This window comes from Squalius cephalus (assembly GCF_949319135.1).
Source record: "Squalius cephalus genome assembly, chromosome: 16".
NCBI classification, from domain to species: Eukaryota; Metazoa; Chordata; class Actinopteri; order Cypriniformes; family Leuciscidae; genus Squalius; species Squalius cephalus.
Window position 1 is genome coordinate 7,872,202 of NC_137137.1, and position 13,303 is coordinate 7,885,504.

The following is a 13,303-nucleotide window of genomic DNA, read 5'->3' on the forward strand; positions in this document are numbered from 1 at the left end:
GAAGAGGTTTAAGTATATACTTTAATGTTACTCAAAAATATCTTGCCATATCTGAAGTTTTTAAAACTTATCAACACCATATCAATATAGCCTTTAATCCACACTAAAATGTATTTTTATTACCTTTTTTTATCATGTCTTTTTATACACATTTTGTTACTCCATCTGTATACATTACAAATATATATATATTTTTCTGTCATCATTAGTTTAGAACCATAAAAACAGCAACATTGTGGGTTTTAGCCCCATTGTACCCTACTGACATATATAGTTTAATTTATTATTGATGGTCTGAATATTGATCAGTGGAAGCAAGCCGATTACAGAGTGTCTATCTCTTTCTCTGTTTCTCTAGCGTGGCCGTATCCTGGTCTCTCTGCTGTACTGCACAGAGAAGAGTTCTCTGGTTGTGGGAATTATTCGCTGTGCCCACCTGGCCGCCATGGATTCGAATGGCTACTCAGACCCCTTTGTCAAAATGTGAGTCTTTGTTTTAGGTTTTTTTTTTTTGCCACGTTTTTTCAGAATGGACAGTGGCAAAGTGACAGGAATTGATAAAAGAGGCGGATGGGGTTACACTTCCCTCTAGGCCAAAAATAAAGTGGAAGCTTTTAGTCCAAATGCCTATTTTGGCATTGTGAAAGTTAAAAAGCCAGCCAATCAGATTAAACCAGATATAAAAAGGGCTTTCCAGCTTTGGGCGCAATATGCATCAGATCATCAAACGGACTGTCTTTTTGTGTTGTGTTGTTTTGTTTAGTTTTTTCAGAAGTTTGAGATGAGACCCGTGGTCTTTGTGTGATGATCTGAGCCAATGTTGTTCAAATAGAGTTAAAGCAAATTAGCACAATCCCCAAGGCTCCTGTAGTGAGTCAACGGTGGGCATGATTATCATTTTCACAGCTTTTATTTAATTTGCACATTTATTACAATCAAAAAAACAAGTTTTAACAAGCACAATCATTGCATAGCACAGCATCAGACGAACGCAAGTATGTGTAACTGCATTATTACTCAATTCATTGGCATCGCCCTCCTCCTTGTTAGCATCATGGATTTCATTTCAGGGTGATTTATTTCTCTTTGTACCTCAGGTTGATCATAATTTATCCCCCTGTGGGTTCTTGCGAAGAATAATTCAAAGTCCACCCACACAATAAGATTCTATTTGGAGGCTGAGAGAATTAATGGGGCATAGAGAAGGAAACCGAGTCAAGAGGCAAGCGGAAAGTCTCCCAAAAAAACTGGATCTTTGCTTCTTCTTTTTTTTTAATCGTCCTCTCTCAGCTTTAGCTTTCCACCCTTCCCATCACAGCAATGCTCTTTTATCATTTGTCATACTTCTTCTTCTCGACTCTATCCATTCCTTGCTCTCTATCTCCTCTCAAGCCTGATAAAGCATGCATAAATCTTGGACAACTCTTTTCCTGTCGATGGGGTTCTGTTCATTCTTATCATGGATGTATTTTGATGCGCAGTGTGATGGAGAGGGTTTTTTTCCGCTGTCTGCTCTGAGGAGATAGGATTTCCTTGTTTATCATGCCAGTTACAGGCACTGATGGGCTCACTAGAGCATTGGAAATCTATTGTTGGAGAGTGGACTGCTTTTATACAGCAGGATAGACTGCTGGGAGTGTGCGTGTGCATTTGTGTGTGACAGGTGCTTTAGCGCTTGTTTAGGACTAGACTTGTCAATATAGTTTAGGTTAAGGTGGAGATTTTGACTCTTTCTCTCATGACATGTATGACAGTATGGCAGAGGCTTGTTTGGATGCTGGGTTGTTTGTGCATTGTGACCGCTGGACCAGATGTTATTTGTCTTTTTGTCCGCTGAGGTTGATTCCAGTTATGGCTGGATTTAGCTTGAATTTATTGAAGCAGCACTGTCGTTTTATTAGACTGGATTTTCTGCATCAGTCACTCTTGTCTTTTTAATAGTTAATTGCTTTAATTGTAATTATTAAATGGATTCTGGAAAACTAACATAACATGACATAATTGGAATACATCAGTAATGTGAAAAACAAGTGTTTTCAGTATCACTAATTAGCTCATTTATATAATGTATATGTATATAATTATGAAATGGGTCAGTAAGGCTTAACATAAAGATTTTTTTGTTTTTGTTTAGATATTTCTAGTTTAGATACATTTTTATGTTTACATGATTTATATTTATATTTTTATTAACCATTTTCCTTTATAAAAAAAAAGTATATAAAAATATAAATGATATCTGGAAATGATTGTATATGATTTTCATATGATTGATTTTCATTTTTTTTAGCTTATATTTTTTAATATGTTTTTTATATTTATAATTTTATTAAACATTTTCCTTATGAAAAACAATTACAGTTACAAAAAAAATAATATTATCCCTTAAAACTCATCTTTGATCACCAAAATTACATATTTAAATGATCCTATGAATATGCAAATTAACCCCGCCTCCACTAACTCACACCAGCTCAGAGATCCACTCGTTGAGGATCAAACGTTGACGTGATTAGTTACAATGCATTTTGCGACGTCAGAGTAAAGTTTTACTCTCAAATTTACTGACGGACCACTGTACATGTTGATGCTCTTTGCGAACAAAGCCTTATGTATTTTTGCACATATTCAACTGAATGGCTGTCATTGCATCTATTTGCACTATCAATTTACCCATGTTGGACTATACTATTATCCTACTGCCATTTCTCTTGCACTGCCATTTGACATTTTTAAACTATCTAGTTTCTACATTTTTATTTTTATACAATGTCAGTACTTTTTAACTGAATTTGAATGTCTTCTATATTTATGACTGTGTATTTGAATGTTGGTATGTCATGTGTAATTTCATGTCGCCTTGTACCCTGCGCCTTATCTTGGCCAGGTCGCGGTTGCAAATGAGAACCTGTTCTCAACCGATTAACCTGGTTAAATAAAGGTAAAATAAAAATAAAAATAAAGAAACATCAGCGATTTCAAACCGCGTTTTTGAGATGGTCTTTGGATCATATTAAAGCATATTAAAAACACAGCATAGACATATAAACAACATTAAAATCTTGATTTTCACCACAGGGGGACTTTAACACATTTTAACAGATGCTTTCCAAGTCTTTCTTTCAGTGTCATCACAACTTCATCAGTGTCAGTCAGCTAACTCTCTCAGACTGGCCCCAGGTCAGCAGACAATCGTTATTGTTGAGTCCTGGACTGGCTTATTCTTTAATAGAGGGAACATGGAACTGGACACAAGTAGGGATTAAGTGTAGAGGGGAACTGGGGGCTAATCAATACTGTAGTCATTCCGTAGGAGGAAAGAGAAACGAAATCTCTAGATTTGGAGGGGGGGCTGCTATTGACGTTCACGTTTTGTTTTTCTCTGTTGAGATGTTTTTCTCAGACAACAGAGTGTCTGGTTTTAACAGAAGAAGCTTAGGCAGGGAAGCTTACTCAAACCTCTCTCTCTCTGCTCTCTGTGAATGTAATCACCATCCAGGTTGCTAGAAGGAAGACCATTTAATCAATGTGTAGCTAAGGCAAGGCTACAGACATTTTCTGAGAAATTCAGGAAAGACATTTCTATATCTGAGATGTATTTGAAACATTTCAAATGTAATTAACCAAGCGATTAATTTGTAGATGTAACCTTTCTGTTCAATAAAATGATTTTTTTAAAGCAATCATTGATTAGTTAAAGGGTTAGTTCACCCAAAAATGAAAATTCTGTCATTAATTACTCACCCTCATGTTGCTCCAAACATGTAAGACATTCGTTCATCTTGGAACACAAATGAAGATCTTTTTGATGAAATCTGATAGATTTCTGTCCCTCCTGTCCCAAACAGATTTTTTTGGAGTACTATCCCTTTAATTATCTTCAGCAGAAGATTATGTGTGTGCAGGGGAAAACACTTTTGCACAAATTTCACAAATAGCCTACCCTTTTTGGGAGATTATCTGAGAATGATTATTATTATTATTATTATTTAAATAGGTTTATTTTCTTAGGCTGCAAAGATTTGTTTAAAGATTATGAATTTTTTACTTTGAATAACATGCACCAGTAAATTGAACAGGAATGATTATTAAAAAGGTAAATAGGGTAAATTCTTATCTAATGCTGCAGGAGCCTCTGTCACTCTGCTGCTTTAATAGTGAACAAACACACCAATGGTAAACGGTAATCCAGCTGAGGCTAGCATTCATGAACGTCTGCCTTTCGGCAAATCAGTTAGGGTGAACATCACATAACAAAATTAATATTCATGACTCAAGTACGCCTGGCACAGTTGCGCTGAGCTGCTGACAGAAAGTAAACTTCCTGAGGAGCAAAGACATGAACAACAGCAGAGAAGAAAAGGATCTTTTTGCATATTGTTTATTTTTTTTATATTTTTTTATATCTGCCACTACAATGCTGTTTCTGGAAAGTACTTTTTCACATGAGTGTATTCGTAGTAACTAGGCATTTAAAACTGATGATGTTTCTAATGTGTATTTAGATGGGTTGATGAGATTTAGATAAGCCCCCACTTTTCAGATTGTGTGCGCGCGTGTATGTGTGTATGCAATTATTATGAATGAGGCCCTGTAGAGTTCAGCTCTATTTTCATCTGGCCCTCGGCATCACCACATAATTAGAACAGACAAGGGAATGCAGATATTATTGCACATGCTCTAATTAATGTCATTACACGGGACACAATTTCAATAGTTCCGCTTTCATTTGAACTTGTGACGGCGAGACATTTAAGCTAGCATTCGAATGTTTATTCAGACGCTTGTAGTCGTGCACAGAGTTGAATGTGCCTTTTTCACTAATTGCAGAAACGATTAAGTCAAAATGTAATTAGTGACTATTTCACAGATACATGGATGCAGGTGCACATTTAAGCTGAAGTGTGTAATTTTCTGAATGTTAAAATACTTTTCTATCTCAGTTTAATATGCAGAGTCAACAATAGCATGTTGATTTGTAGGAAAAATGTCAACATTGTTCTGCTTTCAGAACATTTCTCTGTTTGTTTCATCAATCTAAGCATCCCAACACAGCAACATTTGGCTCAAGCAATGGCACGGGTTAGGGGCAGGACTATCAGTTTGATTAATGCATCCAACATGGTTGTTTAATAAATGAAGTACATATTCCAACCATTAATGAGAATTGCACTACCATGCAAAATTTCAGTAAAGACGTGGGTTGTTACAACAACAACAAAAAAATCTAATAAATACAAAGTTCTGTCATGAAACTCTAGATGGCGCAGGCTAACATGTTCTTAAATGGATAGTTCACACAAAAATGAAAATTTCCCCATGATTTACTCACCCTCAAGCCATCCTAGGTGTATACGACTTTCTTATTTCATACGAATACAATCTGAGATATATATATATATATATAAAAAAATGTCCTGGCTCTTCAAAGCGTTATAATAACAGTGAATGGCAATATTAAGCCCAAAAAAGTGCATCCATCCATTATAAACATACTCCACATGGCTAAAGGCATTCTGAAGCAAAGCAATGCGTTTGTGTAAGAAAAATATCCATATTTAACATAAACTAAAATAACTAGCTTCTGTCAGACGGCCGTACGCATCGGTTTACGGCGAAAGACGCCTGACCTAACGCATGCAGAGGTGGAAAGTAACTAATTACAAATACTTTCGTTACAGTACTTGAGTAGATTTTAAACAATTTTCTTGAGTATGATTAAATTGTGGTACTTTACTCTTACTTGAGTAGAATAAAAATAAAGTATTGAACTTCGCTACATTTATTTTTCACCAAAAGTACAAAGTACTTTGACAAATGTGCTGACGGAGCAACAGGGCAAGCTGACATTTGACAGGCACTTTTTAAACTATGGCGCTGGAGTCCTTGGGTGCAAAACCAATCAAAACTTACAATTCATCGTTCAAATCGCGCTTTGACATTCAATCACTGGCGCTCGTGTTTTGAATCGGTATCGCTAACGTTTCAATATTTTAGTGAATAAAAGTGAACTATGCTCATATTCTCTCATATTTTAAATTGAAATAGGTCATACCATGGATATTACCAGAGGAGTGAGCAGTTGAAGTCAATAGAAAACTCAGGGGCTCAAGGACGCAGTTATTGCATGGATGGAGCAAGAACAATGTAACTTAAGTGTATAAAATGCATGCACACAGTTGAGTTTAATGCTTTAGCTTGACCTCTTTAACTATGCAGTTAAACTAAATGTGCGAAGCAAACTCTGTTCGGAGCTGAAATAACGTCAACATTAGCAACAACAGTGAAATAAGATCGCATGATTTAGGCCTATCTGTCAATCAGATGCACCTAGAAGTGTAGCTCGTTGCCATAGCAACAGTGGGCTTCTGGGACATTTTCGGTAGAAAATGGGGGGGGAAACTAGCATTTAATTTAACATGTTAACCCGTACCCTGCTTTATTGTTTTACTGGCACTTTTTTATTCATACTATTTTAATCCATCATTTCTTCCAGAGACCTCTCACTTACCATTCTTTGCTTTTGCCCTTCTTAAAAAAAAATCATTCAAATGATCTTACGAGGACTTACTTTTCAAAATTAGCAATTAAACAATCGCTCTTGGCAACAGGGAGAGCTAAGTTAGTATGTTTGCTATAGTTGTTCTCAATTTATGAGATTAATATCATGTTTTGCTCCAAAATCACACATCAGTCGTGTTTGAAGTAACTTGCTTCTGTGGTCCCATGTTACTTCTTATCACAGAATGAGACAGAAAATATATAATTTTATTAAAATTCTATAATCTGATACAGGCTATGTTCATTAGCGTTGCATTATAGATGTACAACATTCTTATGAAAATACCAGAGATGGCTTGAAGAACACTATAAATAGTGTGTTTATTGTTGTTACTTCATGTTTCATCAGTCAAAACGTCTCTATCTGTATGTTATTCAGCTGTTGGGATATCTGATGTGCATATAAGGGATTTCCTATAAGGGCGCCCTTTGGCCTCCAGTATGAATGAAGCAGAAATTACATGAGAGTGTTTAGCGCTCCATATTGCTAACATCGCCTCATTTTGGATAAAAATAGAAAAATATACTAAAGTACTTTGTAACTTAGTAACTTGAGTAGTTTTAAAACTACTTATTTACTCTTACTTGAGTCATATTATTTTCCTGTACTTCTACTTATACTCAAGTAAATCATTTCTTAAGTAGCAATAATTTTAGTGTTGCTAAAAAGTATTTTAGTATTAGTACTTTTTAGTATTAGTAAAAAATATTAGTACTCTTTCCACCACTGGACGCATGACATATTGACAAACAAGGAAGCGCAGAGGATAGAGCAAAACAAAACACCGGTCACGAATTATGAAGTCTTAAAGAATATTTTTTAAAGAGAAATGTTGGAGGATTTCGATATAAGAGAAGAGGAGCTTGAGTTTGTTGCCCAGCCCTGTTTGTTTGAACCGCGAGAGGCGTCAAAGCTTACGCTACTCCTACGTCATGCATCGCGTCAAGGGTTACTCTTTAACCATAAATCGACTTGTGTAGGCCATCTGCTGGAAGCTAGTTATTTGAGTTTTTAAAGTTTGAAATATGGTTATTTTTCTTACAAAAACCCATCGCTTTGCTTCAGAAGGCCGTTATTAACCCCCTGGAGTCGTATGGATTCGTTTTATGATGCATGGATGGATGCACTTTTTTGGACTTCAAAATCAGGACCGCTATTCACTACTATTATAAAGCTTGGAAGAGCAAAGAAGATATTTCATTATATTATATCATTTTTGGGTGAACTATCCCTTTAACTCAATCTGCTTGCAATCACATCATTCTCTATAGGGCTGATTGGTTCCTGCTGTATCAGTAGGCTGTAGCCAATGAGCTTGCTTGCTCAACCTTCAAATACTTGGTAAGCATTTGCCTTAGCAATGCAGCACGCATTCAGAAACCCTCCACCTTCCAGCTCCACCTGTATAGATCTGCTATGGGTAATTCACGTACGCTAAATTGTACAGAAGCAGCAAGTCCCCTACTTGCTCTACAGCAGCAGCATCGTAGCAGATCTATTCTGCCAAAAGCAAATATATCAACATTGTCATAGCCATTACCACACACTCCGAGAGTTGTCATGACGGAAATGCTGTTCTTTTATACTTTATATTCATCGAAGAATTATAACAAAATTGTATTACAGTTTCCACAAAAATTTTAATCAGCACAACCGTTTTCAATTGTGCTAATAAGAAATGTTTCTTGAGCAGCAAATCAGCATATTAGAATGATTTCTGAAGGATCATGTGACACTGAAAACTGGAGTAATGATGCTGAAACTTCAGCTTTGCCGTCACAGGAGTAAATTACATTTTAAATTATATTTAATTAGAAAAAGTATTTTAAATTGTAATAAATATCACTGTTTTTACTGTATTTTTTATCAAATAAATACATCCTTTGTGAGCATAAGAGCCTTCTTTCAAAAACATTAAAAAAAATCTTACCCACTCTAAACTTTTGAACAGTAGTGAAAATTTTTGTTTTAAGTAATTATCCATGTGTGTAGTATGGATTCAATATGGACATACTATGTCCTACAGTACATACTACATGTTGGCATTGTCATGTGACCATCAATTGTTATGTGACCACCATCTGCATCACTGTTCCCGACCATTTATAAATATTACAACTCTCCAATTGCCTCATCAGAGAGTAAACTATCCTTTGGATATAAACTTCTGAATCTGGGCGTTAGTGGTAGGTCATTCAGAAAACATTCAGCAAGTATTTAATGAATAATGTGTATTTGGATATAATTTTTGAAAAAATGTATAGTAGGGTAGTAGGCAAACTTGTACACAATTCCATTCGGTGGAGAGATAAATTACCTTTACATTTGGCAGAAGCAAAACAAGTTGCATTGGCCCATGGATTCAAACCCATGACCTTGGCTTTGCTACTGTTGCTACAGAAATGATAATTACACGCACTAATTTAATGCTGCTTGCACTAATTACAAATTACACACTTCAGCTTTAATATGTAAATATGAAGTAAAACAAATACCCTTTTTTTCATGTTTCACCATGCCTGTTATGAAGTGAACTTGCTTCAAGAAATAATGTGGGTCTGTAAGACTAGGACTGAACAGACTGGGGGTTCACATATTGAAAATGTCATTCTTATTGCTCTGAATTTGCCCTCACTTCACAATGACTTCAAATACTCAAGACTGTCTCGTTGTAGGCGTAAACATTCTGTCCATGCTAAATTCCTTCTTTCATTCAGGATTGACGTTTGTCATTGTGGACATCTTCTAAGATGACAGTTATTCTTTTAATTATCAGATGACGACAGTTTTCTCCTTAGGGTTAGATCTGAAGTGAGCTCCATGGTGTCCAGAATGAAATTTCCTACAGCTCTTCTTTAGAAGGACAGTGCCTCATGTTTAATGTAATAACATCTAACATTAGCATGTTTACCATCAGTTAGTTTTGCCTTTTAAATCAAGTTTATCCACTCTATAACAATCTTTCACACTATGATAAATCAATGATATCTTTATCACAACTTTCCACGTAGGAACATGTCCCGGGCCCTGTGAGAAGTGGTCCCCAAAAAGGTCCTCTATTGTAGTCTACTCATTAGGCCTGGGGTTCGGGAACGCATCCAAAAATGTAGTGAGTTTAAATCTGAGTCTGTATAGACCAATTAATATCCAACACTTATTATGGGACATGTCAATAAAAAATTTATAGGATCACATTAAAAAGCTATTAGAGATGCAAAATCATCCTGTCAGTGACATAAAACTTGTCAAACAGAAATAAAACATCATTAATATTCTGACTAAAAGTAAATGAAAGCACATTAGGTGAAAGTTACTGATTCATTTCTGATTGATATCCAGACATGTACCAGCAGATCAGTCAATTAATATCTAAAGATTGGCTAATTTTGAATCACCATTCAAGCATCTATTAATAGTTTCAATAGCGAGTCATTAGTCTAGTGGTTAACATCCAGTGGTAAATCATTTCTGGCACCAAACAAACTCGGTGTTAAATGATAATCCGTCAATATTGTCCAGTGACCAAAACCAACAGTGCGATTGCAAATGTGATATTGCTTTTAATTTTATTGCTTTTCACCATTCAATAAGTTGATATTAATTTGGGACACAATAGTTACCAGAACCATTGCGCATCTCTAAGCAATGCACAGTTGTGTAGTGAGAGTCGTTCAAGAATGATTTGTTCATTTTAGATGACTTGGGAATGAGTTGTCTCAGAGAAGAATGCATCTTCTTCGATCCAAAGACGCAGTAGGGACTTTGGATGTGAACAAATTATTTCTGTTTCTTATCATTTATTTTTTTTGCTGCATATATTCCTAATTTGGAATAAGATTGCGTATATGGACATGTTAGGTGGAATTTGTCTATTGAAAATCTAACATTTTAGCTAAATTAGTTTCTGAATGAATTAGTGTTTTCTGTTAAATTAATGGATGATTCAGTTGATTGAATTACTCAATCACTGAAAAATCATACTAGCATAGTACTTTTATCTTTCTATGGCAGAAATAGAAAGAATAGTTTGCAGGGACGTGGTTCCAAAATGACTCACTCATAAAGTTTGGTTATATTATATTAGAATGATTTATTTTCTGATATATACAGTGCAATGCATAAGTTAATACACCCATGCTAAAGTTGACTAAAAAGAGGAATAAAAAATCATATTTTGGAAATCGAACTTAATGCCTTAATTTAAAAAATTAGGAAAAATCCAACCTTTTAGGTCACCAATTTTCTTTGTGAATGAATAATGTATCGTAAATAAATAAATGTTCTTCCTTAAAATACATGGTGCATAAGTGTGTACACCCCTATGTTAAATTCCCATAGAGGCAGGCAGATTTTTATTTTTAAGTATTTTTTTTTTTATAAATTTTTAGGATACTATGCATCCTGATAAAGTTCCCTTGGCCTTTGGAATTAAAATAGCCCCACATCATCACATAGCCTTCACCATACCTAGAGATTGGCATGGAGTACTTTCCATAAGATCATCTCTCAATGCAAATCAAACTAGCTTTTAGGCTAACTGAAATAAAACCATGCCAATCTCTAGGTATGGTGAAGGCTATGTGATGATGTGGGGCTATTTTAATTCCAAAGGCCAAGGGAACTTTATCAGGATGCATAGTATCCTAAAAATTAATTTAAAAAAAATACTTAAAAATAAAAATCTGCCTGCCTCTATGGGAATTTAACATAGGGGTGTACACACTTATGCACCATGTATTTTAAGGAAGAACATTTATTTATTTACGATACATTATTCATTCACAAAGAAAATTGGTGTCCTAAAAGGTTGGATTTTTCCTTATTTTTTAAATTAAGGCATTAAGTTCAATTTCCAAAATATGATTTTTTATTCCTCTTTTTAGTCAACTTTAGCATGGGTGTATTAACTTATGCATTGCACTGTATTATTCACAAAATTCAGTGCTGTTTGTCTAACACAATTAATGTTGCATTATTTAAAGATCCCCTGTGGTGAAAATCAAGTTTTTAATGTTGTTTATATGTCTATGTGGTGTTTTTAATATGCTTTAATATGAACCATGTGCAAATTCATAAGTCCACACCATTGCTGAGTATACTCTCAAAAACGCGGTTTTTAAAAATCACCGGTGTTCCTTACGTCATAAACCTTGTAACCAATCACATCAAACGGCTTTAGCATAACTCATTAACTGTGCTTTTGAAGCAGGGAAGTCTCAAGAGAAGCCAGGTTTTTACCAGTATATTTTGCTGTTGAAATGAAAAATCGGGTACATTTAGCAATATAGCACTTGAATTCTGTATATGATGTATATTATGATGTTATGATGAACTATATGCCTTTCTCCACTGATGATCAATGATGTTCAAAGCGTTTCTAAGGATGCTGATTTTTAGAAGGCAGACTGAGATGGTGAATAGTAACATGGTTTGTGTAACATTTGCAACACATTATTAGCTGTTTGATAACATAGTCAAGCCAAAGGCAAATCATATTAAGAACCGCTATGTCTCCGACGTTGTAAAGAGCGATGCATTTGTGCAGCGTTTACTGCAGTAACTTGAGTAAAAGTTGATCTCTGAGAAGCACAACAGCTAGCATTTATCCAGACGTACGGTGTAGTCAAATGTGCTTTCGTCATTTTATAGAGCTAATTGAATTGCAGCTGCCTGATTTATTTAATTCCTTTACTTAATCTGCCTCTAACAATTAGGGGTGTAACAATTTATCGTGTCACAATATATCGCAATACAAAAATGCAACAATATGTATCGTGAATAGTGACAATATGTAACGTGAATAGTTCACCCCCAAAATAAAAATTACTATGTGAGAAAAAATGTACGTTTTCAGAGTTTTAGTGTCAGTACTTACATTCAAATATTATATATACTGTTGAATATAATGTATAATAATGCAATAGGGGAATATCTGTGTAAAAAAGTGGCCTACATTATTTTAAATGTATCTATCAGCTTCAGGATCATGAATATTTTTTATTCTGGTGTCTCTATTGTCCTGTGCTTTGGGTTTCCAGCACCAAGTCCAAGAATATTCATTTATACACACAATGTAATATCAAATTTATCAGTTTAATAAACAGTAAATTTTTTGTTAACCTTTTATCATATGTCTTGGAGTATCGCAATAATATTGTATCGTGAGTTCAGTATTGTGATATGTATCGAATCGTGACATGAGGGTATCGTTACACCCCTACTAACAATGCAGATGCCATGTGCAAATACACACCGGATTTTTTCTCAGTGAATCTTGTTGTTCAACCTTTAGGTGTTGTTTAGATATATTCAGCTATGTAACTGCTTTGGTTCGGAAGAAGATTTCACAACTCGTCATTTAGATGCCAATGTCTCTTGCATCATATCCCCATGCGTTTTTTCACCTCACACATGTCTCTCTAACTCTCTTCTCTGTAGCATGTTGTGTAGGTTGATATCTCCATGAATAATAAATTATACGTCCTGATTGATAATCCACTGATGACTCCATGAGCCACAGACCTTATGGATGCATCATCTGTCCTCCGACACCCTCTCAATCCATTCATTCCATCTATCCTCAATTAGAGATTATCATCTCCCAGTCTGTAATAGATTGAATGAATAATCAAAAACAACACCCCACCATCACTACCTCACTCTACAAGGTCTCTCTCTCTCTGCTCTCTCTCTCTCTCTCTCTTTAAAAATTTTCATGCTCTAAATTGAGCTCTTACACCC

At 35.1% G+C, this 13,303-nt stretch overlaps 1 protein-coding gene across 2 annotated transcripts in view; it reads left to right on the plus strand.

The window, feature by feature from the left end:
- doc2g (double C2-like domains, gamma) overlaps positions 1-13,303 on the plus strand; it is a 40,533-nt gene that overhangs the window by 20,542 nt on the left and 6,688 nt on the right. For both annotated transcript variants that reach the window (XM_079897753.1, XM_079897754.1), the window contains exon 8: positions 359-483. In XM_079897753.1, the coding sequence (XP_079753879.1) occupies positions 359-483 (125 nt within the window). The remainder of the gene's footprint in view (positions 1-358; positions 484-13,303) is intronic.